At 34.2% G+C, this 23939-nt stretch overlaps 3 protein-coding genes across 20 annotated transcripts in view; 1 reads left to right on the forward strand and 2 right to left on the reverse strand.

Annotated features, from left to right (window-relative positions):
- Window positions 1-13473, reverse strand: part of LOC127844159 (F-actin-uncapping protein LRRC16A-like) — a 101570-nt gene extending 88097 nt beyond the window's left edge. The window contains exons 1-2 of the mRNA XM_052374185.1: window positions 13297-13473; window positions 8633-8730 (exon numbers count right to left, since the gene is read on the reverse strand). Coding sequence (XP_052230145.1) covers window positions 8633-8730; window positions 13297-13333 — 135 coding nt within the window. The 5' untranslated portion in view covers window positions 13334-13473. The remainder of the gene's footprint in view (window positions 1-8632; window positions 8731-13296) is intronic.
- The window catches only part of LOC127844170 (uncharacterized), a 295187-nt gene that overhangs the window by 112558 nt on the left and 158690 nt on the right, over window positions 1-23939 (forward strand). The window lies entirely within an intron of this gene.
- Window positions 14733-23939, reverse strand: part of LOC127844166 (N-terminal EF-hand calcium-binding protein 1-like) — a 44068-nt gene continuing 34861 nt past the window's right edge. For all 14 annotated transcript variants that reach the window (XM_052374218.1, XM_052374215.1, XM_052374219.1 and 11 more), the window contains 2 exons: window positions 20153-20230; window positions 14733-18448 (listed from right to left, as the gene is read on the reverse strand). In XM_052374218.1, coding sequence (XP_052230178.1) covers window positions 18337-18448; window positions 20153-20230 — 190 coding nt within the window. In that variant the 3' untranslated portion in view covers window positions 14733-18336. The remainder of the gene's footprint in view (window positions 18449-20152; window positions 20231-23939) is intronic.

Raw genomic sequence — 23939 nt, forward strand, 5'->3', positions numbered from 1 at the left:
CCGTTTTAGGGTGTGTCAAATCCAGTAATTTCATTGGATCCCTCATGGCTTCATTAGCATATTTTTTACCAATGATACAACTTGTACTATAGAGACTTCTGGTTTGTTGTCAAAATTGCGTCGTTCGTAGAAATGGAATTTCGTCGTGCATGAGAATTTAAACGACTTTCAGAGTAAAAGTATCTCTAGTCTCTTACATGGGCACGATGTCTTATCAAGCACTCGGACAGGTGGATGGAAAAGCTTGGTGTATCAAATCGCAATTATCCAGGTGAAGCATTGACACCTCCAAAGCGAAATTCTTTTTGTAAACTGCGATTTTGTTGGTCTACTGAAAGGTTACAGTTAAGGTCAAAACGGCGTGTATTTCTTATATTGTCCCATGGGTAATGCTGGAGAGTAACGGAATGAATTAGTCGTGGGTATCCGACGATGAAACTAAGCAAGCTGACTTGCCAATCTATATTTCTAAAGTTAAACCAAGAAGTAAAAAGTCAAAACATAAAATACATCATTAATACATTGTGGAAACATTAACAAAACAAGACTTTTCAGAAAAACTAGCTACACAACAATTGCACACTTCAGAAGTAGTTAAACTCTACTTAAATATTGCAAAAGTATAATAAGTATGCACTGCAAATGAGCAATTCTCATAAAAATTATGCTGCTTTCCTCAAGTGTTTTTTTCCTCACCATTTTGGTTAAATTGTAAAATTTGGAAATTATTGTGTAGTGTTGTGTTTGTTTTTTTAACAAATGCATCAAAGTTGAGAATACACATTTTTTCAATGTTTTATTAACTAAGGTTCAACTTATAGAGCTATATAGAGCAACTTATAGAACTTATAGAGCTGGATGGGAACTAAATGTGTAGATCTAATATAAGAGCTGTCACCATAGGATGACTTATGCACCCTATAAACGCTTGGTATAAGTTATGAGCTTTTTTCAAAACCTAAACACAGATTTTGAAACCTAAACGCGGACCCTAAGTTCAAGGTCAAGGTAACAGGGGTGAAAATTTGTGTGCGTATGGAAAGGCCTTGTCGATATACACATGCATGCCAAATATGAAATTGCTATCTGAAGCGAAATAGAAGTTATGAGCATTTTTCAAAATCTAAACGCAAAGTTTGACGGACAGATGGACAGACAGACAGTCCGATCACTATATGCCCTCCTTCGGGGGCATAAAAATGTCTTAGAATATCAAAATAAATCAGAAAGCGACATAAACTAGAGAGTTGACACCATGCTAAATCCTTGAAATGCACTAAGTGACCCCGTACCTAGTTTTTGACCCGGCATGACCCATAATCGAACTTGACCTAGATATTGTCTAGATACAACTTCAGACCAAGTTTGGTAAAGATCGGATGAAAACAATTTGAATTAGAGAGCGGACACGAAAAGTGTGACAGACTAACAGACAGACAGACTGACGGACAGTGCGAATACTATATAACCCCTTTTCTTCGAAAGGGGGCATAAAAAAAGTGCAGGAAAGTGGGGAACTTAAATTCGGAATTTATAGGTCCAATTTGGGAAAATATATAATTTTTTCTATTGGGAATGGGGCAAAATACCGGCTCTGAACTTGAACGGAAAAAAACACTGTGCTCAGTACATGAAGTTATTTTAAATTTTAAATGGTCATGCCTGGCGTGGTGGATTGCTTCAAATAAATGGTTCTCTGTACATTCCTTTTGCTGACCATTTTGGGATTAAAAGCAATTTCAGGATTGGGATTTTTTTGGCAAACAAGAGCTGTCACCATAGGATGACATATGCCCCCTATAAATGCTTTGTTAGAAGTTATAGCATTTTTCGAAACCTAAATGCAGATTTCGAAACCTAAACATTTTTCGAAACCTAAATGCAGGTTATATCTCAAAGGACATAGAAGTTATGAGCATTTTTCGAAACTTAAACGCAAAGTGTGACGGAAAGAGGGACAGACGGACGAACAGACAGACGGACAGTCCGATAACTATATGCCCCCTTTTCTTCGAAAGGGGGCATAAAAAAGTCCACTGATTTTGGAAAACGTTTTTAATATAAATAAAAATCTTTATAATAATTAAAGTAGAATAACAAAATCATACAAAATTATAGTTATATACCAGTACTTTCTTAGTTGTAATTGAATTACAATTTTTGATTTGGGAATGGGTCCGTTTAAGAGACCCGTAGATAGGCCATGAAAAGGCCTGTTGTAGGTCAGTAAAATACTCGCCACAAAATAAACATTGGTACACATCATATCAAGGGTTTATGTCACAGCAAAATATTAAACTTCTACTGTATAGCATTAAACTTCTTCTGTATAACAATGTCAAAATGCAAGTAAATATTGCTGAAATTGCGAAGACTTCTTTCACTGATAATGAAATGTAGAGTATTTGAAATTTTGTTTAGACAGAGCCAAGACTTTATAACATTACTAAAAGAAATCAATGCCCATTCAAAATGTCAAAATGCAGAATGTATTATGTTAGAAGTCTCCCATACTGTTCATCAGATTGCATATCACAAGAACATTGTCTGACAAAATTAGCAAATCAAACATTACAAATTGCACTCCTACATGTTGAAAAAAACTGCCATGTCTGGAAAAAACTGAATTAATTTTATGATAGACATGCTTGACTCATTTTTTTAGATTTATACATGTATTTATATTACGCATGTAATATGGCTGATGACTTTAATACTTGCCAAAAAATATGATGTCCTTTAAAAATCTTTAAAGGGCTTTTTTTAAACCTAACACAAAGATCTACATTGATAATAGTGTGTGTTCTGATTATTTCAAAAATAAAATGTTTTGAAAATTGTTCCAGATATTTGCAAAAATAGTGTATAGTGTACAAATTTAAACACAAATATAAACAGCATGAATTTCTTTATTGATATTGTGCACAATTCTTTTTTTTACAAGAACGCTGGCATTGTTTTGAACAGTTTGTGTTTAACTTCATTATTGAATTGAAAATGTGTTTTTAATTTTATTGTAACACACATGCTAATTTTTACATACCCCGATACTTCTTGAAAGATGGAAAGAAAGATTTAATAATTTCACAACTAACAATCATGAAACAAGAGCTGTCACCATAGGATGACATATGCCCCCAATAAACGCTTTGATAGAAGTTATAGCATGTTTCAAAACCTAAACGCAGATTTTGAAACCTAAACGCGGACCCTAAGTTCAAGGTCACGGTAACAGGGGTCAAAATAGTTGTGCGTATGGAAAGGCCTTGTCCATATAAACATGCATACCAAATATGAAGGTTATATCTCACGGGACATAGAAGTTATGGGCATTTTTCGAAACCTAAACAAAGATTTTGAAACCTAAACGCAGACCGGGTCAAAATTTGTGTGCATATGGAAAAGCCTTGTCCATATACACATGCATACCAAATATGAAGGCTTTATCTCAAGAAGTTATGAGCATTTTTCAAAACCTAAACTCAGATTTCAAAACCTAAACACGGATCCTAAGTTCAAGGTCAAGGTCACAGGGGTAAAGAAATGTGTGCGTATGGAAAGGCCTTGTCCATATACACATGCATACCAAATATGAAGGTTATATCTCAAGGGACATAGAAGTTATGAGCATTTTTCAAAACCTAAACGCAAAGTGTGACGGAAAGATGGACAGACGGAAAGACAGACAGTCCGATCACTATATGCCCCCTTTTCTTCCAAAGGGGGCATAAAAAAATACTTTTTAGTGTTTAAGATACTGATTAGTCGGAAATGGTTAAATCCTTTTCATTTTGAGACAATAATCATAGGCATTTGAAGTTAATATGTGTATTTTACATAACAGAACACTGTATCTTTTAGTAAGATTTAAGGGTGTGTTTTTAGTTTGAAGAACATTTACAGCAGAAATTTCAATTATTTTTATAACGATCTATAACATCGCTAAATATTAATTTGAGGCAGGCCAAACTTAGGTCTATGTGAAAGAGAGAGGTAAAGCCGAAAAATAGAAAGTGAGAAATATTCATATGAAAATCAACAACCTTCAAATGAAATATGCAATCTGTAAACACTGAATGCATGGTGTATTGATTTTTAAATTCAACTCGTTATCTGGCAGCTATAAATTATAATGGGGTACCAGGTTCTGCCCATCCAATTTGAGTGTTTATTATTAACAGCTTACTAAACTTGCTCTATGTGAAACATGGCGCATCCAGAAAATGCCATGTTTAATGGACCTTAATTTGAGTGAAGAGTGCTTGGATTTACATGGGGCTTAAACCTGCAATTCTTCGGTTGTGAAACAAACAACTTTCACACATGATGAAAGGCCGCATGCCTGCCAGGAACATCTAAAATGCTAAACTAACAGTCCCCTGAATTTTCATATTCATACATATAGTAGGCTAGTGAAAAAGACTAGTAAAATATACAAATGGTCTGCGATTTTTTATCTTTTGTATGACAGTTTGGCCTGTAACTGCTTTATGTGTTTTGCCATATCTGGACTTTGTATTATTAGAAAGAATTTGCAATCATGACGCAACAGCTCTCTATATAATTAATATTCTACACCTAGTGCAGCACAGAGAGTTGAGTTATTGCTCATTACTGCTCGTTACTGATCAATTTCCAGTCAATCTTCTGATGACAGTAATATATAAACATCAGCTGAACAGCTTTTTTTGGTATCCACTTTGCACAGGCCGATGCCATTACAGCTGCTTAATTGCTTGTTAATTGTTTTTTGTGAGTAGGAGGACATATTTATATTTGCAAGAAATTATGTGCATGAAGTTATGGTTGTGGATACATCTACCAGTGCATTAATTAAGTATATGTGTACTAGGAAGTTAAAAGTTTATCTTTATTCTTGAGGAATAATAAGAATACTTTTTTTTTCTTTGTCCTCGGTTTAGTTCCATATACATGTATGTAAAATATAACCAATACTAACCATACAGTGTAATAAAGATTATCAACAAATAAAACAGCAGAGGCGCATCAAGATTGTGTTTAAACACAACATGCATACATGTATGCAACATGCACATTACAATTTCACATAATCATATATGTTCAAGTTACTTATAATTTTAATCAGCAAAATTATAACATATATTCCTAATTTGCCAATAACTTGGAGCAGTTACCTAATTAATTCAAATCATTAAAATTGGTCTTTTAGAAGGCCTTTTCAAAGTGTTTTCATTAAATACTTGCACTTAATTCTCATATATATTTTGTTGTTCATTCTTCATGCACAAACATTTATTAAACCAAGATAACAGGCTTTCAAATGTTTATTTAGTCACCAGCTATTCAAATATCGTTCAGATAAATAGTGTAGTCATTAGTGTCTTTAAAGATTAAAGAGCTTTACTTTGCATGACAGCAATAAGGGCCTTACTTCTTCACATATTGGTCAAAGTAGAAAATCAAGGTAAACAAGCAAATTCGTTGATTTGATATCCCCCGGCAATATGCTTCTGGACACAAAAGTGTTATATTTAACACTCAAAAAAGCATTTTTTCAAGATACAAAGGGCCATAACTCCTTTATTATCCAATGGTGTACAATGCCATTTGGCGTGCATCATCTTCTTATCTATATATATATACTTATACCAAGTTTCAATGAAATCCGCCAAAGCACTTCCAATATATGGCTCCTGACACAAAAAAGCATTTTTCCAAGATACAAAGGGCCATAACTCTGTTCTTAACAGATGGTGTACAATGCCATTAGGCTTGCATCATCCTCTTATCCATATATATACTCAAACGAAGTTTCATTAAAATCCGCCAAAGCACTTCCAAGATATGGCTCCGGACACAAAAGTGCCGGCCGGACGGCCGGACGGACGGACAACGCCAAAACAATATCCCTCGGCCTATGGTGGGGATAACAAGGGCTGTTTGTAAAACATGCATGCCCCCCATATGGGCTGTCAGTTTTAGTGGCAGCCATTGTGTGAATATGTTTTTTTGTCACTGTGACCTTGACCTTTGACCTAGTGACCTAAAAATCAATAGGGGTCATCTGCCAGTCATTATCAATGTACCTACGAAGTTTAATGATCCTAGGCCTAAAAGTTCTTGAGTTATCATCAGGAAACCATTTTACTGTTTTGATTCACTGTGACCTTGACCTTTGACATGGTGACCTGAAAACTTATAGGGGTCATCTGCCAGTCATGATCAATGCAGGGTCTTCCCCAGGCCATTTAAGCGCCCCTTGCCGGGGCGCTTGAATTTCGAAATCAGAGTCCCCGGGGCGCTTGAAATTTTCCGATCAGTGTATTCTTCAGTAAAAGAAAGTGGAGATTGTCAAAAAAAATCAAGGTTTCCCTATCAGTGTATCAATATTCCCTGTTTTAAAAGAGCACTCGGTACCTACTTTCACAAGTAATCGCCATAAACACCACATGGGGTAATGGATAATCCACTGATAAGAGAATAGCATGACGCGCGTATCGATTATTCTAACATTACACGGTCATTTAAATGCTGACAAGGATGTATCTGGTTACTTTCCAGTCGTCAAACTGTGAAGTTCATCGTCCAATCGGTTACGCGAATGCTTATGGGGGCGGGGTTAACTATCGACCATTATTTTTAATTGACGTCGGGCATGAAATAAGAGTTTATCGCAGCTTGATTAGCAAATAGTTGTACCATTTGAGTAATATAAAACCGGTAATTAGTACAGTGCACAACATTAAAGACGGTTTCGGGCATCATCATCACACCTTTTTACTGTAAACAAGTGTTACCTATGACTCATAATTAATACGAGAAATTAATTGCAAGTGGTAAACAATTAATTATTATAGCGGTTACAATTATGTGATAACAATTTATTTAATTCCAGAACATGTATATTTCAACATGTCCATTTATAGAACTGATTCACCTCGTTTTTTTGACATTTATTCGACACGTAATGCGCTTTAACAAATTTTCGTTGAATTAATTACGCACACTTGTAAATGTTTCGTCCGATAATCGATAGTTAGAAGACTGATGATGGCAACCGGCCGTGATCCTCGTGGACAACGTGAATTTCATGCATAATTCCGTCAAAACATTTATTCGACTCGTAAAGTGTGTAAACAAATTATCGTTGAATTTATAACGCAACGGTTAATATTTGTTGAAATCTCAAATGGGAATAATTAAATTTGTAATCCGAAACCCATTACCGTAAGTCGATGTTAACGCGTTTTTAATCCGAAAAACACTTCCGAATGTAAATGTTACCGCAACGTTAAATATTTTTGCTTCAAATAAGCAGTGCAAATTTATTTTGTGTCGAATCTTTTTCTCAATTAAAAAGAGCGCGAAAATTATGCAGCATGTAAAACGTCGCGTCTATTGCATACAAATGACGTGTATTGAGCGTTTTAACAAGCACACAACAGGTCAGGGGATTGACGCATATTCAGAGGCAATATTTCATCAAATCTATAAATAGTCACTTAAAAAATGGCAAGGTTTGTGTTAAAGAAATAACTGAAAGCTTTTATCGTAAATATTTACCAGAAAGAGATTGATAAAAACGGAATAAACGGGATTATCGGGTAATAAATAGAAACTTGAAAAATAGTAAGTATACAGTAATAGAGTCGGGTTGAAACGGATGTATTGGGGAATCGTTCGAGTCGGGATTTTACTATTTGTGCGGAAAAGTTTTAAAACAATTAAACAATAAAAAAAATTTTTTTTAAATGACTGGGGGATTTTTTTGAAGAGTCATAGTGCACCAAATGACGTCTTTTGACGCTGTTTTTCTTTGAGTTATAACGCACCACAGAACGTGAATTGACACGTTAAATTAAAAAAAAATCAACGTCGGGAGGGGACACCCCTCCTGAACCCACCACCGGGGCGCCTGAACAAATTCCTGGGGAAGGCACTGCAATGTACCTATGAAGTTTTATGATCCTAGGCGTAAGCATTCTTGAGTTATCATCTGAAAACAATTTTACTATTTCGAGTCACTGTGACCTTGACCTTTGACCTAGTGACCTGAAAATCAAAAGGGGTTATCTGCCAGTCATGATCAATGTACCAATGAAGTTTCATGATCCTAGGCGTAAGCATCCTTGAGTTATCATCCGGAAACCATTTTACTGTTTCGAGTCACTTTGACCTTGACCTTTGACCTAGTAACCTGAAAATCAATAGGGGTCATCTGCCAGTTATGATCAATGTACCTATGAAGTTTCATGATTCTAGGCCTAAGCATTCTTGAGTAATCATCCGGAAACCATTTTACTATTTTGAATCACTGTGACCTTTGACCTAGTGACCTGAAAATCAATAGGGGTCATCTGCCAGTTATGATCAATGTACCTATGAAGTTTCATGATCCTAGGCCTAAGCGTTCTTGAGTTATCATCCGGAAACCATCTGGTGGACGGACCGACGGACCAACAGACTGACAGACCAACCGACATGTACAAAACAATATACCCTATCTTCTTCGAAGGGGGGCATAATTAAGAATGTCTTTTTGAATAATACATACTATATTGTTATACATATACCTGTACAGTGCTGACCAGTAAAATAGACTATAATGTGTAATCATTTTGACTGACAAACATGCCAAACTAATACTTACTAGCACCCTGTTCTCAAGTTTTTCTTTCTTTGTTTCATAGTTAACCAGGCGTTTAATGGACAACTTAAGTCTCCTGTCAAGACATTCTCGCATACTCTCTGAAAAAGTGAACATAAAGTAAAAGCGATTATATATATTATTCTGAACTTTCCTACACACAATTCCAGTGGGATTCAGACTCATCACTACAAACATAGAACATTTATTAGAAAACTCATTTAAAGTATAACGATCAAACGTGTCATGGTGTGCATGTTGTATATCAGGGATATTGGTGTCATGGTGTGCATGTTGTATATCAGGTATATCGGTGTACATAAGCTGAAGACCATCATTCAAATCTTATCACATCTAAAATTTGGGTTGGACCAATAGATTTTCTGGCAAAAACTCCTATGTCCCTTTCACAAGAAGTACTGAGAGCTCAAAGCAAGGCAATTGTGTTCTTCAATGTAATTTACAACCCTGCAAATCTGTACTGAATCAGTGAATGTGTATTTCATTTATAACAAATGGATGGAAATTAGTGTTTTTTTCAATTAACACAATTATACAATTTGGATTCAGACTGATATATCATGTAAATTTGTTCATTACAAACTAACATACAAACTTATTTTAAATTGTTGAAATTGTCTGATTATTGCATTAGCTAATTTAGCAGGAAGACCTATTTTGCAGAAATGCATTATTATGAATTTGATGCAAACAATCTAAAACAAGCGCTGTTTGTAAAACATGCATGCCCCCTATATGGGCTGTCCGTTGTAGTGGCAGCCAGTGTGTGAATACGTTTTTTGTCACTGTGACCGTGACCTTTGACCTAGAAACCTGAAAATCAATAGGGGTCATCTGCGAGTCATGATCAATGTACCTATGAAGTGTCATGATCCTAGGCAAAAGCGTTCTTGAGTTATCATCCGGAAGCAATTTTACTGTTTCGGGTCAACGTGACCTTGACCTTTGACCTGAAAATCAATATGGGTCATCTGCGAGTAATGATCAATGTACCTATGAAGTTTCATGATCCTAGGCGTAAGCGTTTTTGAGTTATAATTCGGAAACCATTTAACTATTTTGGGTCACCGTGACCTTGACCTTTGACCTCAAAATCAATAGGGGTCATCTGCGAGTCATTATCAATCTACCCATGAAGTTTCATGATCCTAGGAGTATGCGTTCTTGAGTTATCATCGGAAAATCATTTTACTGTTTTGGGTGACCGTGACCTTGACCTGAGAGCATTGGACTGTTGTTCCAAAGGTTGTAGGTTCGAATCCTGCCCCAGGTAGCCTATAGCTCCCAGTTGTTAGGTAAGTATATACTTTTTTTTTTTTTTTTTTAATTTAATTATTGTTAATTAATTTGTTAAGTTTTTATTGTTAATTTGTTTCGTAATTATTGTTTATGTTTGATAACTCGTGTGTTGTGATGATCGACGGGAGGGCCTCTTCTTGTTAAAGTAAGGGAGAGAACTGTGGTAAATCAGATCGGGGGACCCTGTGTGGTCTGGGGGGATCCCCTTCTCTTTCTCCACACTCAACACACGGCGCAGCTGATTGGCCGGTAGCGAGTGACGAGCGGAGGCCTGTCCTCTAAATCTTTCTTCTTCTGTCTTTCTCGTTCTACTCTCTTTCTCTCTATCTTTCTTTCTCTTTCTTTCTTTTCTTTCTACTCTTTTCTTATTCAAATCCTGGTTAGGGTTACGGGTTAGCTAGGGCAGCGCCGTCTGCCAGGACAGCGTCTTCCCGCTAACCCTAACCCTAACCAGCAAGGGGCTCCCGGGAGCTCCTGCGTCTCTGCTGGTTAGCCCTGGGTTGTTTTGGCTACCCCCCGCCACCGCCCCCCTGTGTCCCCGCACTGGCCGTCATCCGACCACAGGTCGGGTGAGAGGCCACACCAAGTTCGAACACCACCGACCTCAGGTCGGTGAGTGTTCGCGCTAAGTATAATCTTTGTTGAGAATTCAGTGTTTACAATTACTGAACTTCTGGTCAACACGCTGTTGTTGTTGTTGTTGTTGTTACTGCTGATGATGTTGATGTTTTTTTTGCTATGTCTTTTTTGCATTGTTTAAAAAAGCACTGAGTTACTTCCCTTTACTGTTATAATTTACAGTTAATTAATTCTATTGTTCTCATTTTCACACCTTTTTGTGGTTGCTAGGTAACAATTGTTCTCATTTTCACACCTTTCCCACTCAGTGTCTGCTCTAAAGTGGAGTGTATCCTTACAGTGAATGTACGTAACAGTATAGTATTACCTGTTACGTACCTTGGTACTAGACTTTGGTACTACTTTTTGATTGGTTCAAAAAGTCACGTGACCTGAGGGCACGTGTTTTATTGGTCGGTGCGATAGCGCCATTTTAGGCGGGAAATTTGAATTTGTTTTTTGTAGTTTACATGCTATATATATATACCTTGACCTTTGACCTAGTGACCTGAAAATCAATAGGGGTCATCTGCCAGTCATGATCAATCTGTCTATGAAGTTTCATTATCCTAGGCGTATGCGTTCTTGTGTTATCATCCGAAAACCATTTTACTATTTCGGGTCACCGTGACCATGACCTTTGACCTAGTGACCTCAAAATCAATAGGGGTCATCTGCGAGTCATGATCTATCTAACCATGAAGTTTCATGATCTTAGGCGAATGCGTTCTTGAGTTATCATCCGGAAACCATTTTACTATTTCGGGTCACCGTGACCTTGACCTTTGACCTAGTGACCTCAAAATCAATAGGGGTCATCTGCGAGTCATGATCATTCTACCTATGAAGTTTCATGATCCTAGGCATATGCGTTCTTGATTTATCATCCGGACACCATTTTACTATTTCGGGTCACTGTGACCTTGACCTTTGACCTAGTGACCTCAAAATAAATAGGGATCATCTGCGAGTCATGATCAATCTACCTATGAAGTTTCATGATCCTAGCCCCAAGCGTTCTTGAGTTATCATCCGGAAACCACCTGGTGGATGGACTGACCGACAGACAGACAGACAGGTGCAAAGCAATATACCCCCTCTTCTTCGAAGGGGGGCATAATAAATAGGTTTTCATTATACAAAACATTGCATTGTTTCATACAATTTTTTCACTTAAAGCATGCTGTTTCAATTGATCATAAATATCACTGCCATCATTCAGCTTCTCTCATGAATTTCTATCTGAAAACTTAATGTTATGATAAATATTACGAACCAAGAACCTCCATTACCAATGATGATTTTGTACAATTGAAAATGTTAAATGTGGAATACAGAGTGAAACAACTCAAATTAAATTATATGCATAAAATTTATTATGGAAAATGTCCTTCATATCTCAGCAAGAACTTTGAAAAATCATCAAGATCTGGAAAAAGTAATTTCATAATACCAACTGGGACAAATGCTTATTAAAAAAAAATTCAAATACTCTGGATCTACAGACTGGTATTCCCTTCCAGAGGACATCAAAAACGTGGACAATTTTGACAAATGTAAAAGAATGGTTAAAAAACATCTACAAAACAAACTAACTGAGATAAGTGAGAACATATATATTATTAATATAAGAATATGACTGTAATATACAAACAATTGGAATCTATGACATATACTACTTGAATTGAAATGTATCCATATTTGCAATTATATGTATTTAGTTAAGCCTCATGTTTGTTTATGTTTTTTATTTTTTGTAAGATTATTCACATGTCTTCTCTCAATACCAAAGTATATGTGTGTAAGTTAGATCATATAACTTACAGGGATGGAAAGTAACTTTTCACGATTGGTTGCCCGCAAGGGTAACCATTTTTAGTATTTCAGTTGCCCAGTTATAGAGTTACGAGTCCGGTACCATTTTTATGTAGTGTCAGTGTAGGTTATTTATTTAAAGAAAATAATGGATAATATAACGACAACGTTGCTAGCATGACACACTTTCTATTTATTACGTTTTTTTTAAAGTCTGAAATGAATTATAAAACTGATTATTCATCCACAGTTGCCAAATTTTATTAAATGTCTAATTGCACTTTTAAATTGTTTTAAGCTTTAAAAAAAGCTAGTTGCCCGGCCGGACTTCCAACATTTGAAATTGAGTTGCCCGGGCAAATATCTACTTGCCGCGGGCTAATGGGCAACAACTAATTTCAATCCCTGATAACAACTTGATCTTTTTTTCTTGTACTTTTAATGGACCCCATTGGAAATAAGCTTTTAGCTTAATGGGTTATCCATAGGTCAAATATAACATTTCAATTGATAACTGATTTTTATAACTGTTATATATATATTTGAATTTATTTAAATATTTATATATTATTTGATAATTACAGCTGTCAGAATAACATTGGTGTAACGATGTTTTTATGCTTGTATGTATTGTGATATTGTTATATGCGTTTGACCTAGAATGTAAATAAATATAAATAACAAATCAGTAGTGTGTAGCCTTCATGTTCAACAGCATGAACATTTTCGATTCATATGAACGACTGAACAATAATTTGTCCGAAATGTCATGCATATACGACTTCAAAACTCAATTTTTAAACATTTAAACTATCAGTTTTACAAGCCTATATTGTCAACTAATTGCATATTTTACTTTTGATTCGCGAATTCCCCCACCCACTATTTCCTGAACCACCTGTAAAAAAACTCACCAAGTATTTCCTTGGGGACATTATTCATCGACGCCATTTTAATCCTGTTATTCGATATTTTTTAAGACCAATTCCTTAATCTAATTTCAAATGAATTTCATGTTTAGTAATAATTACAACACCGTTCAGAGTTTTGACAGTTTTGTGTAAAAAGTTTCACTACGACGCCATTGAATGACGTAGAGATTTGCTTTATTAATAGACTGTGAACCCGGAAGCAACTTTTATTTACTAACAATACCATATTTGGTGAGGATAGCTTCAGATCGAAAGTAGAAGCATATAATCCTAATCTGCATGTGACTGTGCATTTGCCTTCAATGTTTGAATTTGCATTATCTTTGTATATCAACAAAAAATAAAAATAATGATATATCATGATTTAGTCAATAATTTAAAAATACAAATCTATCTATCTATCTATCTATCTATCTATCTATCTATCTATCTATCTATCTATCTATCTATCTATCTATCTATCTATCTATCTATCTATCTATCTATCTATCTATCTATCTATCTATCTATCTATCTATCTATCTATCTATCTATCTATCTATCTATCTATCTATCTATCTATCTATCTATCTATCTATCTATCTAATCTATCTATCTATCTATCTATCTATCTATCTATACTGTATAACTCTCCTTGCGGGTATTATTGACAGGTGCGCAGTCAGTGCAAGATAAAAGTGTTAAAGGTGAATAAGTGAGAAAGATAAAAGTATGTTCGATTTATCATGCATGGTGAAGTGATTTAAAGTTAAAGCTGATAAAAACATGTCTCTCGGAGTGCAAGGGGCAGAAGGGGAAAGCAGGGACCGCTTAAACCCTTCAAGATCAGGATGTAATACTGTAGTGGCAGGGAGGTTGTTCCACATCACAATAGCACTTGGGGAAAAAAGAAAATTTATAATAATTTGCAGTGGTATGGGTCTGTCTGAAAGAATGAGATAATCTAATTGTCATAATTTTAACATCTTTAGTTTAAACCTATTTATTTTAGCTCGATTGCATAGAAAGCCTACGGCTTATTTGCAACGCTCTCGAGTCTTACTTGCATGTTCACTAATAGTCAGCTCTGATTGTTTTGTTGGAACTAAATCTTCAGAAACTTTAAAGCAATACGGAGGACACAAACTGACAGTGAGTTTGCACGGCAATTTGCCTGGCCATATTAATGTAAACATAACCATAGTGACATGTCATCACTCCTTGATGCTGACATAGGCTTGGGCACACATGCCTTTGACAAAGCTCAGCTGATGTCATCCATGTGAATTAAAAAGTAAACAGCATCATGAGTATGCACAAAGCTATGAGACAACTGATTTTGTTTCTCGTACCTTGCAGACAATAGTTTATATTTGCTTCATTTTCAAAGTTGTGTTATTAGGCAAGACACACAAGAGTACACGCAACAATCAGCAATCAATGGTTTTATATATATCTTTATTTATATAATCTACAAGACATGAAGTAACATTCTTAACAAGAGGTTTGTCTAAATGAAACATAAAGAAACATTTATAACGGTATAAAGTCACTGATATCACTATTGTTCAATGGAACACAAAAAACAAATTTCCGTATACTTGAATATAATAAAAACAAGAGATGTGTTTGTCAGAAACACAATGCCCCCTATTGCGCCGCTTTGAAATAAAATTTCAATATATCATTTGGCAGGTTTATAAATTATCTCCCTTTTAAAGCTTATTACTTCCCTTGGATTACATATTTTGACTTTTGACCTTGAATGATGACCTTGACCTTTTACCACTCAAAATGTGCAGCTCCATGAGATACACATGCATGCCAAATATCAAGTTGCTATCTTCAAAATTGCAAAAATAATGGCCAATGTTAAAGTTTTCGGACAGACTGACGGATGGACAGACAGTTCAAATGCTATATGCCATGATATGCAGATGTAAAATTCCAATCAACGTTGGTCAAAAAATTATATTCTGTGTGTACTGTTTCTAATGGAATTTTGCAAAGCAAATTTTACCTAAATTTTTTTCTTATATGCATCCTACGTTAGGATTGTTCATAGCGCCTTTTAAAATACTGCCCTAACCCTAATTTGAAGTAAAAGCACACAATGAATAGTATTGTGCTTAACCTGTTAAATGAGTTTAATGTTTGTAAATTGGAATATTACAAAGCTTTACAAAAATTGTTACTTAGAAATTCATATTTAAAAATCCTTTTTTTAACAAATACATGACTATTATTTACATGATGCGGTTGCATTACTCAGTTAAACACTAATAATGGATATATTAAAATTAGTAAAGATGTGACTTATCAAAATAATACATTTAAAATAAAGTAATAATTATGCATACATACACATCCAAAACAAAAAATATATGCAATGATCATTGCAGAGAATCTGTCTTAACAAACCAAATAAAATTCCAGACCAGCTGGTTTCAGAGAGAACCTTAATTTAATTCGTCTCTTCTACACCTTTAAAGGATAAACAGAGCTTGAGGCTACTATTTCATTCCGGCTTATTTCATAATGGAACCAATAAATGAGCAAAAATTCAAATTATTAAAGTAAATCTGTAGTTACAAAACATACTGAACCTTAATTTAGATGCCTTTTTACATTAAATATATACGTTATTGTAAGTAAGTGTAAGTCTGGGAAAGCTTTGAAATCAGTTTTGTGAATTTGGCCTAGACTGACTATAATCCTTTGTCTCAAATCAATAATCATCTGTGACTTTCCGTTGAACAAGCCAACAAAGCAATCAAATTTGAAATAAATCTCACTTTACAAAACACCAAGCTAATAAAAATCTATCACAACCACCAAGCTAATAAAAATCTATCACAACCACCAAGCTAATGAAAATATATCACAAAATTTTAGCACATTTAAGGTTTGATAAACAACAACTACAACAATAAAGTAAAAGTTGTAAAAGAACAAAATAGAGACAATATAAAGAATATGAAAGTTGACTGGCATTACATTATAAAGAGCTCTAACAAAAATACAAAATAGCATACATGTAAGCTTACAATAGTATGCTGTACAAAGGCAAAAGCTCATATGATGTAAAAGCATATTTTATACAAGTAAACATTCTGCTATGAATTGCCGTGATTGGTAGTTTTGAATACCGGTAAGTAATTTTCTTAGAATACAAGAAAATATATCAGTTAACAAAATTATAACATAAGAAAAGCATATACAGACACCACAAACAAATAAGTTGTGTTTTGAAATTTACTATCTTCTAACTTTATATAGCGTTCTATTTTTTTCTAGACTTAAAATGATAAGTGACATACCCTGACACTAATAGATTATTTCCTGAAATAAAAGTATATGCAAGTCTAAAAATTATCGCAATATATTTTTATCTGATTTGAAAGTGTCCATATAGAATTATTTTTTTAATGTATCCTTCTTTGCCAGCAAATGAATAATCTTTTAAGTCTGCTTCAATTTGTTCTTGTCCATTTGTAGCTAATTTGACATTTACTTATAAAGTTCATTTATTGCATAGCCATTTGGAGGGGGGATCTGTACATAGTATTGAAGACAAGAGCTTGTCACAGTAGTGCCAAATTCCCGCAAAAATGTGTTTGCTTGTATGACAACATTTGTTTTAGAGAGTAGAATAATATTTGTAAAAACAAATTAAGGGGGATAATTCATTATGCTCCTGACAAAAATTTACTTTGAAATTAAATAACGGGATATAATTCAAACACTAAGATAGATAGAGCTATGGTTCTTAGTCACTGCACTTCTCCTACTTGCCATCTGTTTAAGTTTCAAGTTTCAAGTAAATCCCTTTAGTAGATTTAGAGTTGTGCTCCGGACAAAAATTTACTTTAAAATTATATAAAAGGGGAGATAATTCAAAAGCTAAGGTAGATAGAGTTGTGGTACTTGGTCACTGCACTTCTTATAGTCGCCATATGTTAATATTTCAAGTTTCAAGTAAATCCCTTTAGTAGAGAGGGGAGATAATTCAAAAACTCAGGTAGATTTTTTGCACTTTTCCTACTCGCCATCAGTTTATATTTCAAGTTTCAAGTAAATCCCTTCAGTAGATTTAGAGTTAAGCTCCGGACAAAAATTAACTTTAAAATTATATAAAAGGGGAGATAATTTAAAAACTAAGGTAGATAGAGTTGTGGTTCTTGGTCGCTGCACTTCTCCTAGTTGCCATCTGTTTATATTTCAAGTTTCAAGTAAATCCCTTCAGTAGATTTAGAGTTATGCTCCGGACAAAAATTTAGTTTAAAACTATATAAAAGGGGAGATAATTCAAGGTTTTGGTTCTTGGTCACTGCACTTCTCCTAGTTGCCATCTGTTTATATTTTAAGTTTCAAGTAAATCCCTTTAGTATATTTAGAGTTATGCTCCGGACAAAAATTTACTTTAAAGTTATATAAAAGGGGAGATAATTCAAAAACTAAGGTAGATAGAGTTATGGTTCTTGGTCACTGCACTTCTCCTAGTTGCCATATGTTTATATTCTAAGTTTAAAGTAAATCCATTGAATAAATTTGGAGTTATGCTCAGTACAAAGTTTCAGCTGGACGGACAGATGGATGGACAGACGGACAGGACCAATTACTATATCCCCTCCAAAAATTTTTTCAGCAGGGATAAAAAAGTACTCATAAAGTTCATTAATTGCATAGCCATTGAAATTGGGGGGGGGGGGGGTTGTACATAGTAATGAAGAGAAAGTACTCATAAAGTTCATTAATTGCATAGCTAATGAGAGGGTGGCCTTTTTATGCTTTAAACTTGAATACATTTGTAAAATATGGCATATCATAAGTTATCTTTCTCAGTTTTAGCACATTTTCTGGTCAATCATTGTGTACAACATCATATTGCACATAAATAGTATTCTATAATAGGATTGAACTAAACATAAAAACAATATTGATAGGTAAAAGTTAGGTTTACAATTCTGATGTAGGCGTTAATTGCTCTACTAAGCTGTAGTAACAGGATAGATAGTACATCTATATTGATGGTATTGTATCTCAGTCTCTCCTCCACCACGTGGAAGGTATGTGAACCACTGACTCTGTCCTCTTCTCAGTCATTCCGGCCACACAGTCTGTGAACTCTTTCGGTCCCTGTGCCTGAAGATGCCTGAACAGTCAAAAATAAAGTTACATTGTAAATATTCAATAGTCTTTGACAAAGTATGTTGAATTCACGTAATATTCAATAGCCTTTGACATAGCGTGTTGATTCATGTAATATTCAATAGTCTTTGACAAAGTGTGTTGAATTCATGTAATATTCAATAGCCTTTGACATAGTGTGTTGAATTCATGTAATATTCAATCATATAGTGTGTTGAATTCATGTAATATTCAATAGTTTTTGACATAGTGTGTTGAATTCCTGAAATATTCAATACTCTTTGACATAAATGTAGTGTGTTGAATTCATGCAATATTCAATAGTCTTTGACATAGTGTGTTGTGTTGAATTCATGTAATATTTAATAGTCTTTGACATAGTGTGTTGAATTCCTGAAATATTCAATAGTCTTCGACAAAGTGTGTTGAATTCATGCAATATTCAATAGTTTTTGACATAGTTTGTTGTGTTTAATTCATGTAATATTCAATAGTCTTTGACATTGTGTGTTGTGTTGAATTCATGTAATATTCAGTAATCTTTGAAATACATGTACTGTGTTGAATTCATGTAATATTCAATACTCTTTGACATTGTGTGTTGTGTTGAATTCATGTAATATTCAATAGTATTTGACATAGTGTGTTGAATTCATGCATCTTATATTAAATACTAAGACCTATTTTAAAAGATCCAGGCAGCTGAATATACACGCATAGTATAAAGATCATGTAAAATATTCACTTGTCATTGAACTTATGAGCTGAACACATGCACTTTATATTCCACATAATTAAAGACATCTGTAACAAGACTCAAGGGGCTAGAGGGTGGGCTGAAGGTGCCAAGTTCCATAAGTAGTCATCGATATTCTCCACTCATTTACCTAATATAGTTAAAACATGACTCTATATTATATCCAATTTGAAAAAATACTTTCTACGCGACTCAACCACACGAATGTTGAAGCAGCGGAGGAAAAACTCATTCCTTACTAGTTTGTTTTGACATAAAAAAATGCATCTTGACTACAAGAGTTACAAAGTAAACTGTTACAATGTGGCAAATTTTGCTACTTTCTGTACATACACCATGAGCAACATGATTATAACACAACCGTTTACAAGGTGTCCACATATATTATGTTAATAAAACTACAACTGAGCAGGCATTAAAATAAGAAATTTGACCAATGAAGCACAGGTTCTTTTATTTATTATTTGAGATAAATTACAGGCCTGCTAATATGAATACAAGAATCTGAGCGAGCCTGGTGAAAATTTAACCCTTTACCACTTCTAAGATACGTATTTGTAGTCCCTCAAAAGTTTTATCTAAGACCTTTCTTATTATATTCAAGATGGCTTCATTCTCAGACCTACGATACTGATGAGCAGCAAACAGCATAAAACCTCAATAGACTGCGAGTCACTCGCAGGCTGTTCTGGTTTTATGCTGTTTGAAAAAGTCATGTTAACTTCGCTTCTTATGGGGGAAGGGGTGACCAGTGCAGGGCTTGCCCGTTCATTCTAATTTTGATCACTGATTGAGAAGGCAGGTTATAAGATCTCTGAGGAAAATAACATATCACCGATTGTAAGATGCATGTTTAACAAGGACCGATGACCAACGTACAATAATTAACATCAAAGGCTTCATAATTTTAACTCTGACAGTTCTTACAGTTAATTACCAACTATTTATTACCTGGCTCGCAGGTCATCAGAAGTCCAAACTTCATAGATGGAGAACTTGGGTGTGTCTTTAAAGCTTCGTACAGACATGCTGCAATAACAGAATCATATTACAAAAGTTAATTTAATCACAAGCATGTATACCGGTATACTAAATACTTGTTCACAAATTTTTGTGCTGTTTTTTATTCTTTTAAAATCATTTAAACATAGAAAAAATTAAGTGGTGTAACTGTTAATGCTGAATGCCCTCAAAGTATGGTTTTGGCCCTGACATGTGATTTTCAACTTCAAAGTTGGGGAAAACAAACAAGTTTATTACTTATTGAAGAATAGATATCTCAATGTATTGATATTAGGGATGGGAACGAATACTGGAAACGATATTCAAATATTCATTTGTCATTATTAGAAAATATTCGAATATTCGACTTTTAAACCTTATATTAAAATGTCCGAATTTATGACCGTCCGGAGCAAATTACTTTTCCTGATTGCCACACTATAAATCGTATCTTATGTGAGGCTTTGAAAAACAGGATAGAGCAATATTTTTTTTAAAGATCATTGATATTTATGCTCTTTTTTTAAATAAATACGGTTTAGTTTCATTAGATGTAGGATATTTCAGGAAAACACCTTACCATAATTCTAATTTATTTCAATACTTATAATTGATCTGGATTACTTTCCATTGATAATATTTATGCTTTTGGTTTCGCTATTTTTTCAGGAATAAAGAACTATTTAAGAACATTTAATTGGTTTAGATTACAGAAACTAATTTCTGATTAGATAATCATTGATTTGATATATGGATAAGGGAATTAAAAGATACATGCCAGATCTCGACGGGACAGTCCCGCCAGTTTGGTGATTGTTCCGGCGTCCCGATATGAGACAAATGTCCAGATATTCGTTAATACGTTCTATAAATTCACAATAAAATTCGCTATTCAAGCTCTGTCTGGTTAAAAGTGACCATCGCTAATTCCTTTATTGACAACCAACTTCTACTTCTCGAGTGCAACAATACCGGTATGTTAGGCGTAGACAGCTCTGTTAGACTGCATTTAAGATTAAAGGTTAACCAATCGCGAGAAAAAATCAGCATTTTCAAAGCTTAAACAATATTCTGTTTTCTGTACTCTTCGATATGCATAAGGTACAGTAAGCTAAGTGAACAAAGCAATAAGTAGACTTATCAACTAAGTAAGAATTAAATTAAATGAAGCTTAATTGAAACATAATTATAGTGATGTTACGTATATTAATTCGGTAACTTGACACGAATAAAGTTATCATTTTAAGTCCCCAATATTTAATGATTAATGGCATAAACATTAAAAACATATAAGCTATCTAAATACAAACTTCAATTAATTTGATACTCAATGCAAGTGATTTCGTTCCAAAGCATTATTTTATGTCTATTTTACTCATGTCATATTTCAAATAAAGAATCTTTCTTGCAAAACGCAGTGTTGCAAAACGCACACTTTTATTGCTTCAAACTTTATACAGCCGGGATTCGATCATAAATTTCGTGAAATTATGTACAAAAGCATGAAACTGTATTCACACAGGATTGGATAATAAATCTTGTGACAAAATATTTTTTAAAATATCTGTTTCATTGTATTGCTTTGTTGCACCCTACTTCGGTCCATGTGAATTACCGTGTCGCTTATGTAGACCAACCACAATAGTTATATCATCCCGATAAATTAATGAGTTTTGCGATTCAATGCGTAAACATTATAACCAGACAGATCCTTTTAAAGCCCCATTAACACTCAAAATCAACACATATTTCGTTAATTATTTTGTAAAATAAACTTTACCCATACAAAATCAGTGTTCCGTATATAATAGCCATAATTTCAACGCTAGATGTGGTCTGGTAACAAAGTATATTGTTAAGTCTATGTTACCAGACCACATCTAGCGTTCACATTTTGGCTATTGCTTTATGGAACAATGATTTTGTATAGGTTAACTTTATTTTATGACATTATTCGTAATATATGGTAAGTTAACAAATTTCAATGGTTAGGTTACAACGAAGTGTTTTACATAAATTTACTTTCATTTTCGACTGATCTCCAGAAAAAAGTTTGTACATATTGCATAACTATGAATTGATAGTAAAACGAAGACTGCATGGTCCTTATACCATACCTTCTGCCAATTATCATCGTTCATTGATGGAAGCTGTTATCAAAGCATATATAATATAATGGAAACCAAAACTGCGACTTTGTACATGTACTTATCACTTTTTTGGAAGTATCTTTGCATACAAATAGAATATTCGAAAATGAATTTTGTTTCGAATATTCGGCCGATTTTCGAATATTCGAATATTCGGTCCCATCCCTAATTTATATTAATTCATCATTTACAAACATAAACTTTTATACTAATAGTCATGCTTTGCACATGAAACTAAAACAAAGCCTACATATATACATATTTACTTTAACCCTCTTCTCTTTACATGTATGATGTTTCATCTAAAATCTTTCATCACATTATGTTTCGCACTCATAAATTACACTATGTAATTATGTCCTACACAGAAATAAATACATGGCAACGACTCAAAAACTTCTAATAAAAGAGTTTTGATCGGTGTTCCTCTTTGACCTTTGAGATATAGAGAATGGTTTTACACACGACACTGTATTATGATGGTTGAGATTTGTGACTAGTTATTTCAAAATCCATTTATAAATGGCCAATGTATTGCATAAACAGGAAAACTCTGAAGTCAAATTTGACATTTTCCATTTAATTGGGACCTTGACCTTTGAGGTAGGGAGACAGGTGTTTCACGCCAAGCAGTCTTATGATGGTTGAATTTCATGGCAAGTTATTTCATTATATTCATTCATATCATAAAGACTGGAACATTCTCACAGACTAACAAACCACAGAAAGTTGGAAAAGCAACTGCAAAATGATGCCTTCTTCAAAGGGGGGCATAAAAATAGACATAAAACAGTACAGACTATTATACTCATGGGTAACAGATAAAGATCAGGTTTGTCATGTGAGGTTGCAAATCATTATATAAGGCAAAGCTAAGTTATTTGACATACTAACTATACGAATAAAATTGTCAAAATATTAATATTATGGCTTCTCAATGCAAACATTTTGTTAATTTTATAGTACAGTCAATCTTGTATCTAGAGACCACTAAAGGGAGTAACCAAAAGTGGTCTCTTAATAAAATGGTCTTTAAATTAGAAAAAGGGCCATTTGTGATGAATGCGGACCTTTGATTTTAAATCCAGATATCGGATTTTTTTCCTTTTGACACAGCGATGCTTTTCTGCTTTTGTAATCAAATGAATCTAAATATGAACAAGAGCACCGCCTTGTGGGTGCAGACCGTTCATCTATTTTTCTTTTTAAAGGTGTAGGGACTTATCTCAATTTCAATCACAAAGGAGGGAGGGGTGCAGTGGAGAGGGGTGTATAGTGTGGGGGTGTGGTCATTTATTACACTATCTTCCAAAAATGCAAAAAAAAGGCAAAAAAAAATATTTCTTTTTTTTGTAGGGGGGTGGGATGGTTGGACGGTATTTCAAAAATAAAATAATAAAAATAAATATTTGTGTTTTTTAGCCATGTTTGAAAAAAACAAGAGATGTATTTGTCAGAAACACAATGCCCCCTATTGCGCCGCTTGAAAAAAAAAAATGCCGCTTTGAATTATTTTTTTTGACCTTTGACCTTGAAGGATGACCTTGACTTTGAAGAATGACCTTGACCTTGAACTTCCACCACTC

The sequence above is a fragment of the Dreissena polymorpha genome, chromosome 9, assembly GCF_020536995.1.
Source record: "Dreissena polymorpha isolate Duluth1 chromosome 9, UMN_Dpol_1.0, whole genome shotgun sequence".
In the NCBI taxonomy this organism is placed as follows: Eukaryota; Metazoa; Mollusca; class Bivalvia; order Myida; family Dreissenidae; genus Dreissena; species Dreissena polymorpha.